This window comes from Hydra viridissima, unplaced genomic scaffold, assembly GCF_058129835.1.
Source record: "Hydra viridissima isolate aposymbiotic clone 2 unplaced genomic scaffold, HvirCarnegie_v1 scaffold_10, whole genome shotgun sequence".
Taxonomy (NCBI): Eukaryota; Metazoa; Cnidaria; class Hydrozoa; order Anthoathecata; family Hydridae; genus Hydra; species Hydra viridissima.
This window is the reverse complement of record NW_028324309.1, coordinates 15,024,620-15,047,107: the sequence shown is the minus strand read 5'-3', so window position 1 is coordinate 15,047,107 and position 22,488 is coordinate 15,024,620. Positions and strand designations below refer to the sequence as shown.

Below are 22,488 nucleotides of genomic sequence, written 5' to 3'. Positions count from 1 at the left end.
GCAGCGAAGGAATTGAGAAGAAGAAGTGTTTTGTGTGTGGAATGGACAACCACCTGGCCCTGAACTGTTACAAAAAGTGTACGAACTCAAAAAACATGGAAGGAAAGCCACCCGTCTATGCGCGAGCGGCTTCCCACGAAATATAAAACCACCAACTCTCTGCGTTTATGTATATGGAAGAAAAATAAAAGCATTGTTGGATACTGGATGCTCCAAATCAATTTTAAGTCGGGATATCGTAAACGCAAAAAATGTCAAACACGCAAGACAAAAGGTCGTGATGATGAATGGAAAGTCAATTGAAGTAAAACACCAGATTGTTGTTAATCTTTCTATAAATAACACTACCATCGATTTGGAATGCCTGGTTGCCAACATTGTCCCCGATTATCAAATGCTACTTGGTATGTACGCAATACGACGGCTTGGAGGTGTCCAAGTTGGGAGAGACGGCGAAACCATAAACTTCAATGTGGAAAAACTAACTATCAGTGCTACTGCAGTCTCTCAAGAAAAAACGAATGAAGTATCCTCGCCTACTATTCAAAAGCTGATTGATAAAGACTTCGTTGCAGAATTCAAAAATGGTAGCTGGAGCGTGTCTTGAAGGTGGCTGATAGAAACACCAACTTTGACAAACAAAATTCCAAACTATCATATCTCTGATGACGTTAAAAGTGATTATGCAAAGGAAATAAGTGAATGGATAGCACAGGGATGGCTGAAACCATTTGAAGGGAGATGTAATGGCATCATTCCGTTGATGGCAGTAGTTCAACGAAACAAATTAAAAGTACGTCCGGTGATGGACTACCGGGAGCTGAATCAATTTGTGTCCAGTCATACTGCAGATGGCGACGTTTGCAATACCAAACTTCGCAACTGGAGAAAGTTGGGAGAAAATCTTGAAATAATCGATTTAAAGAAAGCGTATCTGCAGATTCGTGTCGACGAAGCACTGTGGAAATATCAAGTCGTGGAATATGAAGGGCAGCGTTACTGTCTAACAAGATTGGGTTTTGGTTTGAATGTGGCGCCCAGAATAATGACTAAAATTTTAAAAAAGGTATTATCCTTAGACAAAGTTGTCGAGGCTGGGACGGACTCATTTATTGATGATATCATTGTCAATAATAACATAGTGTCAAGTTGCAGAGTTCGAGAACTCTTGGAAAAATATGGCTTGGATTCTAAGTTGCCAGAAAAACTTGTCAGCGGTCGTGTACTTGGATTGCGAGTGTATAAACAATGCAACCAAGTCCGTTGGAAACGTGACAACATACCTAAAGTTCCTGAAGGAAAAATGACACGTCGGCAAATCTTTTCTTGGTGAGGACAGCTGACCGGACATTTTCCAATAGCAAATTGGTTGCGCCCTTCGTGCAGCTATCTAAAAAGGGTTTCGAGTAGTTGTGGATGGGACTCTTTTGTGGACGAACGTATTGTCAAATTAGTAAACAGTTTAAATGAAAGACTTACAAAAGAAGATCCCGTTCATGGGTCATGGAACGTCAAAAACACTTCCGAAGCAACAGTGTGGTGTGATGCAAGCAGCTTAGCCGTTGGCATAGTGTTGGAAGTGGCTGGGGAAATAGTAGAAGACTGTTCGTGGTTGAGGAATGAAGATGATACGGCTCACATTAACCTTGCAGAGTTAGAAGCCGTGATAAAAGGAATAAATCTAGCAACAAAATGGGGATTCGAAAGTATTACCATAAAGAGTGATTCGGTTACTGTTGCCGGCTGGTTGAACTCCTTAATTATCGGTGACAAACCCGTTCGAGTACACGATCTCGGAGAACCACTTGTCCGTCGCCGGTTGTCGTTAATTGAAGACCTTGTGAAGGAGTGCGGTATAAAATTAAAACTTTTTCTGGTAAAGTCGGCAGAAAATAAAGCCGATGCTCTTACGAGAGTACCGCAGAACTGGCTGCATTTAAACCATTCTGCAATGACAGCAAATGTTGTACCGCCTGATGTGAAATCATTTCATAATCTTCATCACTTTGGAGTCAATCGAACCCTTTATCTGATGAAACAGACATATCCGAAGGAGAAGGTTAGTACAAAAGACGTTGAATCAGTCGTGAAAAGTTGCGAAAGATGTTTATCGGTGGATCCTGCGCCAATAAAGTGGGAAGAAGGAAATCTTGAAGTTGGAAAGAGTTGGCACCGTTTAGCTATTGATGTAACCCACTATAAATCAGAGAATTATTTGTCTATTATTGACTGTGGAAAAAGAAGCAAGTTTGCAATTTGGAGAAAGCTACAGAACTAGAAAGAAACAACAGTGTGTTTCCATTTAGAAGAAATATTTCGAGAAAGAGGACCACCATGGCAAGTTCTATTTGACAACAGCAAGACCTTTCGCTCAAAACTCGTTAGTGAATTATGCGCAGAATGGGGAGTGTCCATCCTGTTTCGTTGCGCTTACAGGCCATCAGGGAACGGAATTGTTGAACGTCATCACCGCACTAAAAAGCGAATGGCAGCCAGAAGTGGCAAAGATCCGCTAAAAATGGTATATTGGTATAACCGGGCTCCCAGGAAAAATGGCGAGGAAACATCGCTCCCCTACAAAGCTATATTTTCTTATGAGTGGAAACCACACACAATTTCTGCCAAAACCAACGAAGAAGTTCTCCACAATTATTTTCAAGGACAAGAAGTATTTGTAAAACCACCTGACTCGAAATGTACGAACGAATGGAACAGAGGAAAAGTTACAAATGAAGGACGAGGAGTTTCGGTAGAGATCAATGGATTGCCGAGACACATGTCGGACGTCCGTCCTGTTCCCATCGCAGCCGATTTGCCTACTAGAGGATCGGAAGAACCCATTGCGGACAACCTGAATCACCGAAAATCGACGCGAATGCGGAAGTTTCCGAATAGATATGCAGACTTTGTGATCTAGAGATCAAGGGGTGTTGTAGGTGCGTCATTGTGTAATTCATTGTGCACAATGAATATGTAGTTCAATGACTATATATGGCTCGCTGTGCATAATTCATTGTGTACAATGAATTTAGAAATGATATTTAAACTGTAAAAGCGGATGAACATTATGAGAAAATATACAGCAAACATAGAATTTAGTTGTCTTGATATTACACTTGGCTATACAAATGATTCTGTTTTAACAGAACTAGTTAAAAATATGAACAGTAATTTATTTACGTAATCTGTTACTGAAAATAGAGGACAGCAAAATATTAAAAAATGTGTACCCAAAGATATTGTTGCTGATCATATACGACTGTAAAAACCATCTGTAAGTCATTATCGGCGACTTAATGCACCAAATATAATGTACTTGCCTTTTGTACTAAGAGTAAAAGCCATGTATGATGATTTTTGCTCTCAACATAAAAATTTTGCTCTCAACATAAAAACTATCAACATAAAAACTATCTTATAAATGCAATAAAGGCAACAGTGGACTCCGGAAAATTATAACTGAAAGTGATCACTGAAAGTGAAAAAGATCACTGAAAGTGATCAGTCTGATTGTTTTTGCAATGTTTTAGAGTCAGGAAATGGTCAGCCAATGTTTGAATGCGTTTTAAAACATGGTGAAGATAAAATTGGTATGTCTTTGTGTGTGAATCCGAGGATCGCGAGTTATGAATTAAAAAACTTCTAAATGCTAACTTTGTGTTTACAGACTTTAAGTGAATTCGTGCTCAGCACTAGCCTAAAGATACAGAATTAAAAAAAGTCAAAGGTGGTAGTTTTGTTCCAGGGCCTCCTCCATCAGTCTTTAAAGGTATACCAGTGTCTTGTATTCTAATAGTGTCTAGAAAACCAGATATTACTGGGTTAATGTGCTCTGAAAGAAATAGTTTACCTGATGAGTTTGAAAACTTCAAAAAATTGGACGCTACTCAATTTAATTCAATTGTAAACAATTTGAAGTAAATTCCCAGCCAGCATGTCCTATTAGGCCCCATATGGGCACCAAATGGGCAGCTTTATGGGTGCCAAATGGGTTGCCCATATCCCGCCAAAGGAAAAGTGTCGCTGGGCGTGAATTGCGTTTTCGTGGGGCCCAGTAAGGTACCATTTAGTAAAAATTTCTATATATACGGTTTTTCAGTTAAATTTCTAATTTTCAATTAGTTAAAATGATTAATTATAACAATAATGCTGTTAGTGCATTAATATGCACAGAATTATGTATACTTTTCATATAGTTCAAATTATATAAAAAATATACAAAAACCAGTACAAATTTGTACGCAAATTTCATAAGAAGTTTTAAAATTTTGTATGAAATTAGTCAATTAAATGACTAATTTCATGCACCGGAAAACGCACTGCAAAATGTCACAGCTTAAATACAAAATTAAGCAGTAAATTTCATGTTTATTTAGCACCTTATGCATAAACACACAGCAACACCTAAGCACAGAAAAGGCTATAGTATTCACAGTTTGTTCATAAAAACACTTATGCATTAACAGACTGCAACACTTGAACACTAAATTAAGCTGAAATTTTCAAAGGCCGGTTAACTTTTTAAGCGCTTGAAAAACTAAAACTCAAAAATAAAAAAAAGAGAATTTTTCTTTCGCAGTTTGATTTATTATATTTCAATTTTTTTCTCTTTCTTGATTGAAGCCTTTGTTAGTTTGCTTTTTTTGCTCTTTCTGCACGTTTACCGCCCCGATCTCGCGCTCCAGTAAACCATTTGCCTACAGCTATCTCGATACAGTTGCACTTGAAGTTAACACATTTTGCTGAACAGCACCTAAAAAAGATAATAGTTCCATAAACACTCATAAATATCTTAATATACATATGTAAAAGACACAATCTAATTCTTTGGCATAAAATTTGTCAGTACGTAACTATGATGAAACACCTTACTACTCACTTATTATTATAGTGATGCAATATTATCATTTAGTATCAAATAAATAATCCCCCCCACACACAATTCTTATAATAATATCATTAATTAAACGTAGACTAATCTTATTTAGTTTGATATCTTTAATTTTCATAATTATGAAATTTGTCTTGAAGTGAAGCAAAACCTATTAGGGCTTTAAAGAATATTGGGTGTTACAATATTGAACAGCAATAAATAGAAAATACAGTTGCATACTTACTGCACAATATGTTAAAAAATTCAGTTCCCTTTAATCCATTTTTGTTATTAATTCCACTATCATTAAATTGCAGAGCTAGGTTATTATCTGGCATCACTGCATGCATCATCCTTGCTACAGCTTCAAAAACTTTTCGTCCTCCAAGACTGCTCAAATGAGCGACCTATATTACAAGTTACTTAACATCTACTTGAAAGCATGAAGTAGTGTAAAACTTACCAAAAATCACTAATAAATAAAAATCCATTTCATAATAAGTCACTGTGTTAAATGTAATACACTTGCTTAATTGCCTGGTTGAGTTACATTTTGTTACAGCTTTTAATTGTATGAACTACTTAATTAAGTATTATTGATTTAGATTCCAGTATAAATTTCAAGCAACTTTTACAATAGCTGTTTGTGCTGTTGTAAACATTATTACATAAGGGGCATTCCACGTCAAGTGGAACCACTTTTTGGTCAAATTCGACATCACCGACTCGGATTTTGATGAAAATTGGCTCACATGTTGGGCATATGGACAGAAGAAAAACACGTAAATTTTTTTGACTTAGGTCAATTATTTCCTGAGATATGACCTTTCAAAGTTTTGACCTTTTCACTTGACCTTGGTTATTTAAAACGTCATAACTTTTTTTCTATTATACTTAGGAAGTTGATTTTGGTGGCAAACAGAAGCTCTTGCACAGACGAACAACTTTGTGTTTATACAAAAAAGTGATAAGTTCAATATAAAAAGGTTATTGGTCATTTGGTAATTTGACCTTTGACCCTGGTTGATGGCAAAGGCTTCTTCTATTCTGGATGTCCCATGAAAAAATCTTTTTGGGATTCCCACAAACAGCTTTGGGATTAACGTTAAAGTATAAGTAGCTTCTAAAAAGTTCTTATTTAAATACCTTATAATTACACAGTATTTCAAGGTAATTTAATGAACGAAGGCCCTAAGTTACATAATAGCTACCATATAACAAATATAATATAATTTGGTAATACTTGGTCTATATATATATATTGTTGAAAAGTAACAAAAATGCCTTATTTAGCAGTTTTAACTACCTGGCAGTACAGTACTGAATATAGTATGATATTTACACCATAATTATTGCAATATATGTTTGCTAATAAATAATTAAAAAAGCTGTAATAGTTAACGATGATGCAAGTTAAGTGCTTTGGTTGCTCTTTTAGACTCTTTAGAAAGAATGAAGTATGACCAAACAGTTGTAGTTTTGGGTTCGACTGCTACCAAAAGATCATTCAAATCAACAGTAAAAATATCTGGAGGATTTCTGAAGAAGAAAAGTTGACTTGGACCATGAGGGTGAAGAAAGTTCATGGTTACTTCTCTTTTTTCTGGATTGCTCTCCAACACACAACCTATCCACCATGTTCATCATACTCTACAACCATGTAACCAGTAATTGAGCTGAAGTTGAGCTGGCTAACTTTATGTGACGTAATTTTTTCAATTCTAGACACAGAACTGGAACTATAATCTTGTACTTGAAGTTCATTCGTGGATAATGGTTTAAAGCAATGAAGTTTTTGGGTACCAGAAATCGTTTTAGCATTTGAAGATCTTTCCTTTAATATTGTGGATTCGATTTGCCAATCATTTGCAGTGAGGTATTCAAAGGAAATTCTATGGATATTTTCTTTAGCAAAAGTATATGATTGATAAGTGGTCATTATTTGGTCATGGTATGGACGTTGTAAGCTTGCTTTTGCCGCTTCACGTTTAACAGTTCCTCCAACTCCATCACAAGGGCCCTTACCATGACTTGTGGCAAAGAAATGCCATTCGGCTGGGATACCAAAGTCCTCTTTGTGATAGCACAGATTTATTAAATTCTTGCAGTTTTTGTATTGTGCTGCACAGCCATCACTAAAATATGTTATTTTTAATACCTCAAATTTCACTTTTAAAAAATTAATTAGTTTACGCTGAAAAAGATGAACTGCAATTGTGTCATGATTATTACATTCCAAAAGCAGCACATAACTTCCATGACATAAACTTCCTTCATATTTATAATAAAAAACAAAAGGATGTAAAGTTGCTTGACTATTTGTCCAATGATATCCCTGTCTGCATCTTGTATGATAAATGCATAATTTTCTGAAAAATCACCAATAACCAGAAATTCTCCATCAGATGAATTGTTTTTCTTTCAATCTAAGTATTTTGGCTGCTGTTGAGCGATAAAATCATATCTAGTAAGTGTTTTCAAGCTCCCTAAAAATCTTTCTATAAATTCATCAGTGGACTGTATAAAGTTTTGAAGCTGGGACCTATCTGTTGTAGTCCACTGTTTATACTCAATTTCTTCAACTCCTTTAATTTCAAAGAATTGCAACAGCCATTCCTTTAGCACAGCAACTCCAGGGCAATTTTTACACTCGCCTAGAGGACATGCTGGCAAGGAAGGATTGCATGGGATTTTAGCCAAAGCATGTTTGTAGTTCTTAATAGGGGTTTCTAGTTCAACCTCTAGTTGTAAATCATCCATATGTGATCCGACTATCATGAGCTTAACATTTTGATGAATGGTACATGCACATACACAGTGAGTACCACTTGCTCCTGCAAAGACACATTCTTTTGGACGTAGCTCTGCAAACTTCGAAAACCCAATTCTGATATTTGGATACTTTTCTGAAAATAATTGATAAACTTCCTTCAAATTACTTAAAACTAATCTTTTTTTGAATATGTTTTCTTTCCCCATTTTCCATAACAGATAGAAAATTTTTTTTTCCAGGCATTACACGGCTAACAGTGTCAGAGTAATAAAACTCTTTTACCATATCTTTCACATGTACAGGTAGTCCCTTTTTTTGGGTTAGGGGTTGATAAAACACCTTTGGATATTAGAACTTCTTCTGCTTGAGATACAAATCGACGCGAACAATTGAATTCTCTCATCACTTTTCGATTACTCCATTGAGCAACAAATATTGTCAAAATCATGATCTTTTCACTCTTACTTTGTGTTGATTTATACTTATCTTGGAGCACTTTAACAATGTCATCAGCACATGTGTTGGAAACTTTTTAGTTGCTTCGTATTCATCATCCTCTGAAGTATCAATGGCAATAGCATCTGAAATAGGAGGTAATAGGTCTAACTTCCTTTTTACAAGTTTTTTAAGCTTTTTCTTTTTCTCCGGAATATAACTTTTAACAGTTTGTAACTTGCGTTTATCCAATTGAAATTTATACTTCCTGGCACTGATATTTTTCATCTCCCTTGTCACTACAAACAACTTGAGATCTGGAATTGCCTTGAGAATCTAACTCTGTATTATAATATGCAGAATTTTCATCATCACATAATCCTATTTTGGAAGGTAAGCCAGTGATCCTTTTTCGGCAAGTAAAACAATTTTGCTCCAGCCATAAGTTTTGAGGGATACATAGCTACCTGCTGACTAGTAACTACCCTTAAAGTTTTATACTGTTTTTTCTTATGGTGTTGGAAATTATCATAACAATAGTGTCGTCTCTTCTTTAACTCTTTCACTTGCTCTTGAAATGCCATTTTTAATCTAAATTTAATTTGAAAGTTGCTAAAAACATCTTCCTAAGTTGTCTTTTGATGACTAATTCAATGGAAATGAATTGATTTTTTTAATATAAATATATATAGCTTTAAGCCTCATATCATTTAATACTGACTTAGTATGTATATATAGTACTAGTAATTAAATTACAACCTAGAAAATAAAAGGAAAAAAGGAAATAATTAACAATAAATATCTACAATAGGCTATTTACAGAAAAGGACCTCAAAATATCGCATTTGTAAGGCCGATAAATAATAAATTTTTAGAAGCTACTTATACTTAAAAGTTAATCCCAAAGCTGTTTGTGGGAATCCCAAAAAGATTTTTTCATGGGACATCCAGAATAGAAGAAGCCTTTGCCATCGACCAGGGTCAAAGGTCAAATTACCAAATGACCAATAACCTTTTTTTATTGAACTTATCACTTTTTTGTATAAACACAAAGTTGTTCGTCTGTGCAAGAGCTTCTGTTTGCCACCAAAATCAACTTCCTAAGTATAATAGAAAAAAAGTTATGACGTTTTAAATAACCAAGGTCAAGTGAAAAGGTCAAAACTTTGAAAGGTCATATCTCAGGAAATAATTGACCTAAGTCAAAAAAATTTACGTGTTTTTCTTCTGTCCATATGCCCAACATGTGAGCCAATTTTCATCAAAATCCGAGTCGGTGATGTCGAATTTGACCAAAAAGTGGTTCCACTTGACGTGGAATGCCCCTTATGTAATAATGTTTACAACAGCATAAACAGCTACTATAAAAACTGCTTGAAATATATGCTGGATTCTAACAACAACTTGTTCTCTAACCAGAGCTTTAGAAATATTGTCATCTTGAGTCGATTCTTTATTAGGTGGAAGTCATGGAGGTCTTTTATAGGAATAATACCACGTGAAAGTTGTGACGCTTGGCTTATAGCTTTTCTGTGTTGCACCAAAGCATTTAAAATATTTCCATGAATAGCCTGTGTGACTTTAATTTCTTGTACAGTTTTGAGAATTGCTTCCAGATATGGTCTCAAATTGGAGCCTAAAAAACAGAACAGAGCATTTAAAAAATTTAGGTACTGTTGTTAACCCTGCTAATTCTGCTAGAATTAAAAATTGTAGAAGAGAGCTATAAGGTATTATCACTGACAAAAATTTTAAACAAAATCAGTGTCATATACAGAACAACTAAACGGTAATGAATCAACAATGATGATAAGCTTGACACACAGATCAGCTATTTCAAGTAATACTTATTTCATTAAATACATTATAAAACATGTAGAAATGCATAAAAAAAAATAGATCATTGAGTACAGAATACAGCCTAGACAATTAATGAAACTATGATTTTCAATAATCTAATATTATTCTAACCTTGGCCGTTATCAGGAACGATTTCAACTACAGAAATAAGAGTTGTGTCATGAGCAGCTAAAGTGCACTGACTGGTTGAGCTTGTAGTAGGCATACTGAAGATGGCAGGTGAAATGTAAGTAGCAGAAAGAGCAGTAGGAGAATTTGAAGATTGAATAGATGTAGAGTGGGAAGGATTACATTGAACAGGAGCCATATAAATAGTAGAACTTATTCTTGGAGGCGGACTGGGAGGTTGCAGTAAATTTGACTTCTTGGAAGGACATTCTTCGTTGTCAGTATCAGAGTCTGAATAAATTCGCTTTGAGGTTATTAAATGCCTAAAAGTGTAAAAATATTTTATATACAACTTAATCATTTGAAAACTAGGCTATTAAAGAAAATCTAGTATTTATTTATTTAATAAAATAACTTAAATATTTTGAAAACTACGTAATGTACCCATGTTTATTTGTCTTTGAGGTTTGTTCACGAGCTTGAGCATCTGAGTCAGTTGTGCAAATGTCTGATTGACTCAAAACCTTTGTAACTTTTTCTTCAGCTCTTTCATAAGTTGCTGAAATATACAGTCAAAAATGATATTAACTAATTGTTTAAAATTTTTGTACAGTTTTGCATTAGTATCAAACAAGGTAATGGAAATGTAAAATATGCCAACAATAATTTTATATTATACCTGCTCTTCCCAGAACTCTAACAGAAAACTTTGGCCAAGTTGCCAATGGTTCACACTGTTCACTAACAAGCTTCTTTAGTTTACTTCTGCTTTTTTTAGAAGGGAAGAAACACTCTTCTTCTTCTTCTGAAACAAATCATGATATAGTGGCTACACACTGGATAGTGGCTACACACTGCTTATTCATAAATTCAACGATAGCAAACTTAAATGACATGTTGCTGGAAATACGAATTAGGAAGTTAAGAAATGCTATATTACTATATTATATTCTACACTATATTTCCACAGTTTAAATACTACATCTGATTCCATAGTTTGAAAAACAAATAACATATCAGCAATAATATTACATAAAAATACATTACACAAGACGATGATAGGGCAACAATATAACCGTTATGTATTTTTTTAACCTTTAAGAACAAAATTCTACATGAACATGTTAGCAAGAAGATTGAAATTATATGAATTTACAATACATGTAAATTAAACATACAATACCTTTTAAACTAATTTATATCACAAGGATTTATATAACATTACATCACTTAATTATTATTAGGGACACCATAAAACATAATGAGTTTTAAAAAAACTTGCAAGAACAAAACAACAAAAGTTGATCATTTGTATGCCTTTTTATCATAAGTTGTATTCACTAAATTTACACTTGATGCAGCAAATGCATAAGAACAAAGTTATCACCATAAGGCATATTAACAAACCTTTTTCCAATATTTTCAGACTGTAAAAATTTTAGAACTGTGGATAAATGAGCAGCTAAAAATATTTCAAAGTGAGTAGAATCTAAAGGAAAATGAAAAATTGGTTTTAAATCAATGAATTCATTGTAGATAATAAATATATCATTTTTTGATGTTTGCAATATGGTTCTGACAATTGATAGCTTCCCTAGAATTTCAAAACAACTGTTGCCAACTGTTGATGAAATGAAAATACTATCGGTTTTAAAATGTTTATATTGACGATAAGTTTCACGAGAGAAGTCGGGCGGCACAGGACCAGTAAAATGTTCTTTGGACGGCACATTTTTTTTGAATATCACTATTATTTTCTGCAACCAAGTGGATATGTTCTTTTTCATAATAGCGTAGCATTACTTGAGCAATTGAATTCTGAGGCCTTCTCACCAATTTTTTTATTCGACCCAAAAAATTTTCAAAAGGAAATGATGATATTTTATCCAGGGCTCCAGAATTTCTACAATCTTGTGGTAAATGAATGACTGAGTGTACATTATATATGAGCTGGCTAGTACCATATATGGTGCCAAATTCTGTAACAAACATAAGCAACATTTTCTCTGCATAGTCACAATACTGCAAACTGTTAGCAAATTCAGGTCGCAGTAATCATATCATAGCAACAGAAAATGTAAGAAAGTTTTGATACATATTGATGGGAATAGCATCACGAAGAACAACTGCTCCCAAATATAACATAAGCTGTCGAAACTCTGTTGCCTTCCATTGTTTGTATTCCAGAATTGATCGTGGTTGCCTGGCAAATTCACGAGGCAAGTGGCTTCTCAACTTTATTAAGTTAACAGAAATATCATTCACTACCCTCGCTGGCAACCTGTAATGCAAATCGCCTTCCAACCAGAGGTTATTGATTCTTCTAACTATCCCTAAACAAGTAAGGTGCATATAGTCAAGTGGGCATTTAGAAACTAACCCAATATTTAACTCTAAGGTGACTGTCTATTCGGTAAATGGTGGTCCTCATCTTTTTGCCTAACAAAGTCATCATCGGTTCTAAGAGATGCATGCAAATTTGGATATGTCAGTTTATTGTTCAAGTAAGTAACTTCCTCTGTACAACTTTCACAGGCATTATAGCCTCCATGCCCCTTAATTTGCTTTATATATGATCGTGCTGGTGCATCACAAATAATTGCATTCACTACAATAGGATAAATTTGATCTAAATATCTCACACCATTTTGAAGTAAATTTTTCATTTCAATGATAAAGTCATTTAAAAATGTAGTGACACATAAAGGCTTGGATGATCTAGCATATAAGCCAATAATAAAAATATCTGCTTTTGGTAATTCAACAACAGTGCCTAATATTGGCCATAGCTGCATACGTGAGCTGCGAAATAATGGCAAACCATCACTATTTATATTCAGAGCCAATTTTTTTATTTCAAAATTAGTCAGGTTTAATTTTTTTTCTTACAGATGTGACTATTTCATTTTCAATGCCAAAATGGTAATAGTTTCCGCCAGGAACTTGCTTAATCAATTTAGGTGTTTGTAACAGAGTTCTAGAATCCTTTGGTACAGATAAACCGGCTAGCCACAAAATATGAAGTAGTGGTGTTACAGCTGCAAGAGAAATGTTGAACAACGTAGCCCAGTCACGTAAACTACTGTTAATGTCAAATTCACTCTCATAATCAGACAAATCATTTTCACGCTCACTTGTTTCACTATCTGAGTCAAAGGCAAAGCTTTTATTTGAGTCATTTTCGTAATAATGTGGAATGTAGGAGTCAGCATTTATTTGTAATTCAGATACAGTATCTGTGCATATTTCTGGGTCAAATGTATCACTAACTTTATTAGCAATTTCAGGCACCTGGGGTCCCATAGTAGGTAATGTTGCTTGGTAACTCGCAAAATCCTCAGTACTAGTTTTGTTTTGGAGATTTGACACAACTGAATCAAACGCTCTTTTAGCTTTTCTTTGTATAGTTCTAATGCTGAACACCATAGTGATGCCTCGGTGATAAAATAAAACATTGAAACAGTCAAAACTTCCCAAATGTTCAAATTTATAAATAATTTAAATAAATGTTTAAAAACTAACACCCTGGGAATACCAGGGTACTTAGTTAGCCCAATGCTACCATGTATACCATGGAATTCTTTACAGAATTCTATGGTATACATGGTATTCCATTAAGAATTATACCATTGCACGGTATAATTCCTAATGTAAAATTTAAAACTCATAAAATTCAACTACCTTTTATTTTTTAAGTAATAGGAGAATATCAATAAAAATTCCCAATATTTTGTAGACCAATAACAATGAAGCTCCCAATACCATAAAAATGTGATAAAAAAATATACTCCTAGCTAACACCCTGATACCATATACTTATTAATAAACTAAATATAATACTTTAGCTAAGAAATGAATATTAAATTATGGAGTAGCTGTGAAGTGAGAAAAAATATGAGAAATGCATCAAAGTTCATCTGATACACAAATTGTTGCATAGCATATATATAGTTGCACAACTATGTGCAAGATAAAACTGTCAGCACTACCTAATCACAAGCTGATTTTTTTGCAGGTATCTGAATTCTCAGACTTTTCACTGTTTTCCCTGATCTGTCAGATACCCTGAATTCCACAGTACATTTAGCATGATTTAAATATAAAGAAGAGCAATATAAAACAACCAACAAATAATAAATAGCAATAAGCTTTATAATAGAAATTGAGCCGTCTGAATACTTTCCTGTATATAACGATTAATACATTTTTTACAAAATTTACAAAACGTAATGAAATAATGAAATGTTATAAATAAGTAGACTCTTTTTAAATGCTAATTAGGTAAGTAATGAAAATTAGAAACACTTGTGTGTTTTAAACTTTTATTTCTTCTCTAATTAGCATTTGATAAGAGCCTACTTATTTGTGTAGAATTCAAAAAGAGCCTATTTATTGTGTGCTCCATCGCTACAAAATAATAATGCCAGAAACCTTATTTTAAAAAGTTCTGTATAGAAATTTTTAAAATTAAGTTTGTATTTTTATTATTTCGTAGCGAAAGAACACACAACAATATTTATAAACGAAGGTTTATAATGAAAACATATTTTTTGATAATCATAAATTTGTATACTTACAAGTAAAAATTGCATATATTTTGCACAAAAAAAGTATACACAAAATTATAAAACAAATTGCAAAACCGGTTTAATAACGCGCACAGAAAAATAAAGTTAAAAAAGGCGCCTTTTTTAACTAAATCTTATATTCAAGGGCTAGCCATATGGGGCCCGTTTATATAAAGCCTGCATAGGGCCTATATGGGCAAACCATTATGGGCCCCAATAGGACATGTTAGCTGGGTTATAAATAACTGTGAAGAAAATTTTATTTTGTTGAAAAAGCAAAAACCATATCTTTAATGTCATATGAACATTGTGGACCACTACCTAAGTTTTCAATATATATATAACTTTAGAAGATTCTGGACATTATTTTCTTTTTTAAACAAAGGAATTATTAAATATTATTCTCAACTGGAGAATGCTGTTAATTGTGTTATTAATAATGAAACAGATTCTAAGCAAGCAAGTTATATTAGGCATCAAGTCACCGAAACCAATTGAACGACAAAATTTTGGATTAGTTCTCAAAGTGTTTTGTAATGAAACTGTTGGAGCATTACGTGTAAAAATTCGTGAAGCTAAAGATACTGCACTTTTTATTGAAACAGTTGTCAAGTGATCGCTTATTGTCAACAGTAAAGCAAAAGGTCTAGATATTAAATTAAATGATATTCGAAGAAAGCCTATTACTTCAGTCAATGATTGGCAAATAGATTTCTTAGAGAACTATACTTCTTATTTTGCTGAAAATTTGAAATGGGTAAATTCAAAATTAAGAGAGAAAAGGTTAACAATAGATACTGGGAGTGCTTTGCGAAAAACTTCTAAAAGATTAGTAAGCTGTGCCAAGTATTTGTTGAAATGCGGTGTATCTTATGTATTGCTACTCAAGTGAACTAAGGCGGGAAACCAGGATTTTTTCAACAAAAGCTGTACTTATGCTATAGTTGATATTTTGTTAAAAAGTTAAACAAAATGCCACATATTTGGTACCGTTGGAAAGTTTTTTTGATGAATTTCTTGATGCAATTAAAAAATATATTTTATAAGTAACCTACGAGATAGGATAGGCGCTAGAAAGTAGCCAATATTTACTACAAAACATGTACGCGCACAGAGATTAGCGCTCGTTTTCGGCTAAATTTTGCTTCAGAATATCCGTTGAGCTTTAAGCCATACAATTACATCGTGACAAAGTCTTTTAAATTAACATAGAGCTCAAAAATTAAATAAAAACCATCTTTTTTTTGTTTTACAATAATAAAACTTTGTTTTTTATTGTACAAAAATAAAAGTGATAACGTTTGTCACGTATTTTTGTGCACAGTTTTCAGTCGTGTTCACTAAAAAGTAATACAATTTTATAAATTATTTATCGTTTGGCTGCGCCAAAGACAAATGTATAGAAAAATAGTCTCGGTTGTTTTATATTTCCGCTTATGCTCGGCTATAATTTTCGGTAAATTGATTATCTAATTATTTGAGTCGTTCGTTTTGGAACTGTTTTATAGATATTGCGGGAAATATTTCAAATTTCAAAACAAAATATTTTTTACAAAAAAGTTTAGTTTTTACAAAAAAGTTTTTTGAAATCTATATTTTATTTTTGTTATGTGCGATTATTCATATGAATATAATTAGATTTATAATATCATATATAATCTTTTATGTAATTTTACATGTAATATTATATATAATAATATGTATGATATTGCATTTATATAAATCTTTAGTGTACAGCATTTACTTTTAAATTGCCAGATTTACTTTTAAATTTTAATTTGAGATGTCTATTATTGATCCAACAACATGTGGTTTTGCCAAAGTGGTTGCATACGAGCTTGTTTTATCGAGAGTAACACTGAAAGAGCAAATAGATTGCTACGATTTAATATTTAACAAGCACTTCATGGTATCATCAGATATTCATCGTCGCAACTTTCCAAAAATTAAAAATCAAATTCAATCTATAGCGAAATCAAGTAAAACAAATAAGAATACAATATTAGAATCGTTTTCGAGCAAAAGCTGGCATAAACTAGGAGAAACGGAAAAATCCCAGCACTCTTTTTCAAATTGCAAGGGTTGTATCAAAAGTAAAATCTATAAACATCTATTAACATTATTTCCAGTAAAATGCATCACTTATGGAAGAAAAGCACCATTAACACTATATCAGTCAGACGAAGAAAAATCAAAAATGGTTGCTGATGCCAAAATTCTTTTAAAAAAGGCTGATAATGAATTTAAAAAAAAAATTCCATTTACTCCATTTGAGTGTTTAGTGCCATCTATTCCAAAGAGCTCCCTTGTAGCTAAACCTTCAAAAAGTGTAGTTATGGCTCAAAAAAATAGTTATGCAAGGTCATTTAAATCAAGTATAGACGCACATTTACAGGAAACAGCAGTTGACAGGTTATTATTTATTTGAACTAAAAAAAAATTTATTATTAATTTTTTAAACCCTAAGACCAGTAGTAAAACTATAAAGGAGGGAGAAGGGACAGGCAAAAAAAGGCCCATTTTAGGTTATATTAGGGCCTATTTTCAAGCTATTTTTAGGTTGTATAGGTATTTTCAGTTTGTATGGGTATTATTCGGATTTGGGTCCCGTTTTGAAAATCTTGCAAGTAGGGGGGGAGGGGGTAGGGGCAAAATTTGAAGTTACGCCACTGCCTAAGAGTTCTAGTTTTTAAATTTTTTATTAGTGTTGTATTTTAATTTTTTTTTATTTATTATATCTAAGATCGTTTTTAAGGTATAACAAAAATAGTTTTTCATTTAGGTTGTTTGGAACAGAAATGTCATTTTCTAAACATAAAAAACTGAGACTAAGTCAAAGTTTTGAAACATTTGAAAAGCCAAAACAACGAGCAAGTGCGAAGCAAAATAAAACTAGAAAAAATCATATAGGTTCATATAGTTGGTTGGACAGTGAATGTTTTGCTGAAGTTGAGAATAATGAAATAGGAACATATATAAATTTTACTAAACTATCACAAAAGTTCCAAATGAAAAATAAGGCTGGTGCTTTGCCTTCAAACAGTGGTCAAGTTGTTAAAGAATTTCTTGAAAAAAAAGGCATTGATTTAAAAAAGTTTGACTACAAGGGTAAAGGAAAGACCATTATGAGAAGATCCAAGCGAAGAATTAATGGAACTAAAGTGTCAATGCCAACAGAACCTACGAATAAAAAAATTAAACAAAATATAGAAACAAAAATAAGCTCTGGAGATTACACAATAGGAGAACTAATAACTCCACAATCATTTGAAATATTAAAAATTAATAATGATAATTCGTATGAAAAAATCTTAACTGAGCTTTATGGAAGAAAAATCCCTTTAATTGAAATAAGGAAAAAGTTTGCAGAGCAACATAAAAAGTTCTTCAGATTGCACAGCACTGAAGAATTTCAAAATATGTCAAGAGAAGATATAATCTTTGAACTTACTAGAATTAATGAATTTTCATATATTATGGACATAACAACAGAGTTATTGTTACAAAAATTAAAAAGTTTCAGTTGTAAACGCCACCTTCAATTATGGCATGATGGATCTACAACTAACAACCACGCTTATGTTTTATTCATGGTTAACTGTTTATATGACCCAGCCATATACTTAAAAGATGATGAATATTTTACAAAATATAAAGAGCAAGTTAATGTCCAATCAATTGTTGAAAAACCTGAACTTTATATATTGGCACGTTGTCAATCATCTGATGCCCAACTTTTGTACACAAAAACTAGAAATGAGGACAATCGGTTATTAAAATATCCAATTAGTGTAGATGGCATTTTATTATTTGATGAGATGAGATTTTTTCATAGTGATGCCCCAGCTTGTCAATTAGAGATTGGTCAACAAAAAGGGGGTGAATATCCATGTTGGTTGTGTCCAATAAACATTCAGCAATCTGCAAATATAACTCATTCATTTATCCAAACAGTATTCAGTGTTCAGGACAGAATTGACAAAATCTTGAGCACAAATTGCAGCAAGGAAAAAATACACCAAAATCGAAACAAACTTTATAAAAATTTAAAGAAGTATGAAATTGTTACCGAATTACATGAAAGAGGAAAGCACTTTTATTGTAAAGAAAATAAAAGCAGTTTACAAATTAAACTTGATGAAGAAATGCATGGCATTCAAAGATTGCCTTCTCTTTTATACCAAGAAGATAATACATCAATGAAAGATTTAAATCTAGATAGATATGAAGTTTTACCATGTGAACAATTACATGATATAAAAGGTCATATATAAAGTTTGTATGATGAAATAGGCAATCATCTCAGTAAAGATGAAAAAAAATATTTTAAAGATATGGTTACCTTGTCTTTTGATAACAAAGAATGCAAGCGTGGAGTCGACTACAGAAAAAGTTTGTTAAAATTAATATTAGTGTTGAAGGGTAAGATTGATCAACTAGCATTTGAATTACTATCTACAATGGTTAATATACAGAGCATTTTATATTCCCATGAATCAACAAGGTCTATAGAAAACATTTGTTTCCTTCATAACCAAAGTTTTCTTCACTTGATATATTTAAAAGAACTAGTGAAAGATAAACCGAGATCAATTACCATGCGAGTTTTGTATGGAAAATATTTACATGCATTATCTGTTCACAGTCCTCAAATGTTAAGAATTGTGTCTGGAATCTCATCTAATACAGAGGAAGTAGAGCGCACTTTTAATGAGTTAAAAACTATCAATAGAACCACAACAAACCACTATAATGATCATGTTATTGTGAATAGCCTTTTACGATTACAAAGTCGTCATTTATTTAATAAAGAATATTCCAATCATCAAGAAGATCAACACCAAGTAAGTAAGGATACCTTACATTTCGAAAGAAAAAAATCACATATTCCCTTTTGGATAATCAAAAAATACCCATGGGCATGGCAAAGTCATTTGGAAAGAATATCTGACTATATTTGTGAGCAATATGTATGGTAGTATGAAACCGATAAAGGAATAACATTTCGAGATGATTCAAGACCAACTGATTCCTTACTTCAACTAAGGCATTTTAGATCATCTTCTATAAAATCGGAAACAAAAAATCTATCAGAATGTTGGAAAAAATGCATTATTAACAAGCAAATAATACAAGCAGAAAAAATCAAAACTGAAGATGATATAGGAAATGTCTTTGTAATTTACCCTAATTTTCTTCAAGAGTTTAAAGGAGGAGAACCTGTAATCAAGACTTCGAATATAGGATTATCAATAGTAGAGGATGTTGTAAATTGTTTGTCAGTAAAATGAACTTTTAATGTTTTAACTTAATTAGCTTATTATTATTGTTGTTGTTATGTGTGTGTCTATATATATATATATAGATAGATAGATAGATAGATAGATAGATAGATAGATAGATAGATAGATAGATAGATAGATAGATAGATAGATAGATAGATATACATTACACTAATAATATTCCTTATAGACAAGCAAGAGTTTTAACAAAACTCTTATTTACATTAATTACATAAAAGTTTTATGTAATTGTTTAATAAAATAATTTAAATAATAATTTAAATAACAATTCTTAAAACTTTTTTTTTTTAAATAAGTTTAAAAATATATAGACTTTTTGCTTATAATAATATAAATTTACAGTACCTTCATAAGTAAATGTGCATTTTTTGCAATAAGAATAGTAAGCAACTGTTTCGATATAAATGAAATTGTAATAACATAAAATGAAAGTATAACTTGTGTTAAACACAAGTTACTTTAAATTTGTTGTTATAAAAGTATTTCAATATTTCGAGAAATCCTTTGATCAATTTGATTTTGTTTATAAATGCAACACAAAATATTCAATAATATTCTAGTTCAACTGACTTCTTAAACAGACATAATGGTTTGCATAATCTAACATTTTTAAGTTTTCGGTACGCATAAGTTATAGCGCAACAACCAATCGGATTTAACTAAGTTTATCGGCTTTTTTTTTCACAAAAAAACTGTCTTCCCGCCTTAGTTCACTTGAGTAGGACATATGCAATTACAGGGTTCATGGCACTCAGGGAAAACCTGGAAAACCAGGGAAAAGTTTTTAAATTATGAAAAATCAGTGAATACCTGGAAAATTCAGGGAACTTTTTTTTAAAATCTTTAAAATCAGGGAAAACTCAGGGAATGTTTTTTAGTTTTGTATACAACTTGAAGTTATTTTGCAATATACAAATTTTGAGTTTTTATTTTTATTGAAAGTTGCTCACTACAGTGGTTTTATAACTTTTATAATATATAGTAACCATATCTTAAGATAACTATTTAATTAAACATAATAATATAAGATATGACTTCAGAAAAGACCTATTTTCAAGAAGATTGGTTACAACACCATATTTATAAAGATTGGTTAGTTCCTGATGAGCATGCAAAAACTAAAGCTCATTGCAAAAGATGTAAAAATTCGTTTGAATTGTCTAATATGGGTATTCAGGCTATTAAAAGTCATGCTGCAGGTATTTATATAAACTTTTTTAACCTGAGAGTGAAAATTAAAAAGAAATAATGTTTGATTAGTTCTTGATTTTTATTATAATCTCAGTTATTAATAGATTGTAATCAACCTTGTGGTTGCTGTTATTGTTTTCACATTCCCATTTCAAGTTTTGCAAGTTAAACTGACTGTGAAAAAAAAAAAAAACATGTTTAATCTTCAATTATGCTATTTTAGGTAAAAAGCATCAATCTGCTGCAAAGCCTGTTAGCTGTTTCTTTGTTAATGGAAAAGAGTTGCAAGCTGAGTCACTTAGATGTGAAGAAAAAAATACGACAGTTTCCACCCTTATCAACTAACGCTGAGATCATATGGGCACTGAAATCTACAATGAGCTGCTACTCTAATAATTCATGTGCAAATTTAAACAACACTTTTAAAAAGATGTTTCCTGACAGTAAGGTAGCAGAAGATTTCACCATGAGTTCCTCAAAAGTATCATACATTGTTAACCATGGACTAGCGCCATACTTCAAGACACTCTTAGAAGAAGAAATCACAAAATCAGATTGTTACATCGAATCTTTTGATGAGAGTTTGAACAACATAACCCAAACATGTCAGATGGACCTACTCGTTCGTTATTGGGATGTCAATAACAAAGTCAAAATACGATATTGGACATCAGCTTTTCTTGGTCATTCTACAGCTTCTGACCTTCTTACTTATTTCAACGAAAACTTATCGAAATTTGATTCAAGTAAAATGTTTCAAGTTTCCATGGATGGACCCTCTACAAATTGGAAATTTCTCAATGATCTAAATAAACACAGAAAGAACAACGAGATGCCACAGCTTATAAATATTGGAAGTTGCTCCTTGCATGTAATTCATGGTACCTTTAAAGCAGCTATTGAATCAACCACGTGGAATATTAAAGAAATTCTGAAAGGGTGTTGGCAAATTCTTCATGACAGCCCGGCTAGGTGTCAAGATTATGAAACAGTCACAGATGCAAAAAAATACCCTCTTTTCTTTTGTGAAACAAGGTGGGTTGAAAGCAAATCTGTTGCAGATCGTAGCATTGAAATCTGGCCTAATATATGCAAGTTAATTGAGTTTTGGGAAAAGTTACCATCTTCAAAGCAACCCAAATCAAAAAGCTTTTTAATTGTCAAAAAAGCTGTTCAAGACAAACTTATTCTTTTAAAATTTGAAGTTTTCAGCTTTGTTGCCAGCATATTAGAGCCATATTTATTGGCATACCAAACTGACAAGCCAATGATTCCATTCATGTATAGTGATTGTCTTCAGATGATTTAGGTGTAACTAATACAAGATGTGGGTTTTATAGTTTCATTTGTTAAACATTCCGCAATGCTGTTTTATTA

The 22,488-nt window shown here is 32.4% G+C and overlaps 2 protein-coding genes and 2 pseudogenes across 3 annotated transcripts; 3 read left to right on the top strand and 1 right to left on the bottom strand.

Moving 5' to 3' along the window:
• The first annotated feature begins 283 nt into the window (after positions 1-283).
• On the top strand, positions 284-2,278 carry LOC149883316 (uncharacterized). Its single transcript, XM_090101057.1, has 3 exons — positions 284-598; positions 692-1,329; positions 1,387-2,278. The coding sequence occupies exons 1-3, from the start codon at positions 284-286 to the stop codon at positions 2,276-2,278; spliced, it is 1,845 nt and encodes a 614-aa protein (XP_089957183.1).
• A 2,351-nt stretch (positions 2,279-4,629) lies between these two features.
• Positions 4,630-11,008, bottom strand: LOC149883315 (uncharacterized; annotated as a pseudogene). The gene is made up of 7 exons (XR_016456587.1): positions 10,729-11,008; positions 10,494-10,608; positions 10,053-10,372; positions 9,857-9,912; positions 9,498-9,754; positions 5,118-5,280; positions 4,630-4,753 (listed from the first exon to the last, which is right to left on the bottom strand). The product of XR_016456587.1 is annotated as an uncharacterized LOC149883315 (transcript).
• Positions 11,009-15,056: 4,048 nt separating this feature from the next.
• On the top strand, positions 15,057-19,943 carry LOC145193418 (uncharacterized; annotated as a pseudogene).
• A 1,583-nt stretch (positions 19,944-21,526) lies between these two features.
• Positions 21,527-22,420, top strand: LOC149883314 (uncharacterized). Its single transcript, XM_090101056.1, has one exon. The coding sequence runs from the start codon at positions 21,542-21,544 to the stop codon at positions 22,418-22,420; it is 879 nt and encodes a 292-aa protein (XP_089957182.1). The 5' UTR covers positions 21,527-21,541.
• Positions 22,421-22,488: the final 68 nt, after the last annotated feature.

Excerpts from the sequence above, each read along its gene's own strand:
- LOC149883314 (XM_090101056.1), top strand. The coding sequence starts at position 21,542 with ATGTTTCCTGACAGTAAGGTAGCAGAAGATTTCACCATGAGTTCCTCA.
- LOC149883316 (XM_090101057.1), top strand. The coding sequence starts at position 284 with ATGAATGGAAAGTCAATTGAAGTAAAACACCAGATTGTTGTTAATCTT. Across the intron at positions 599-691 it reads TCAAAAATGGTAGCTGGAGC|GAAATAAGTGAATGGATAGC; the intron begins GTGTCTTGAAGG and ends GATTATGCAAAG. Across the intron at positions 1,330-1,386 it reads CGTCGGCAAATCTTTTCTTG|CTATCTAAAAAGGGTTTCGA; the intron begins GTGAGGACAGCT and ends CCCTTCGTGCAG.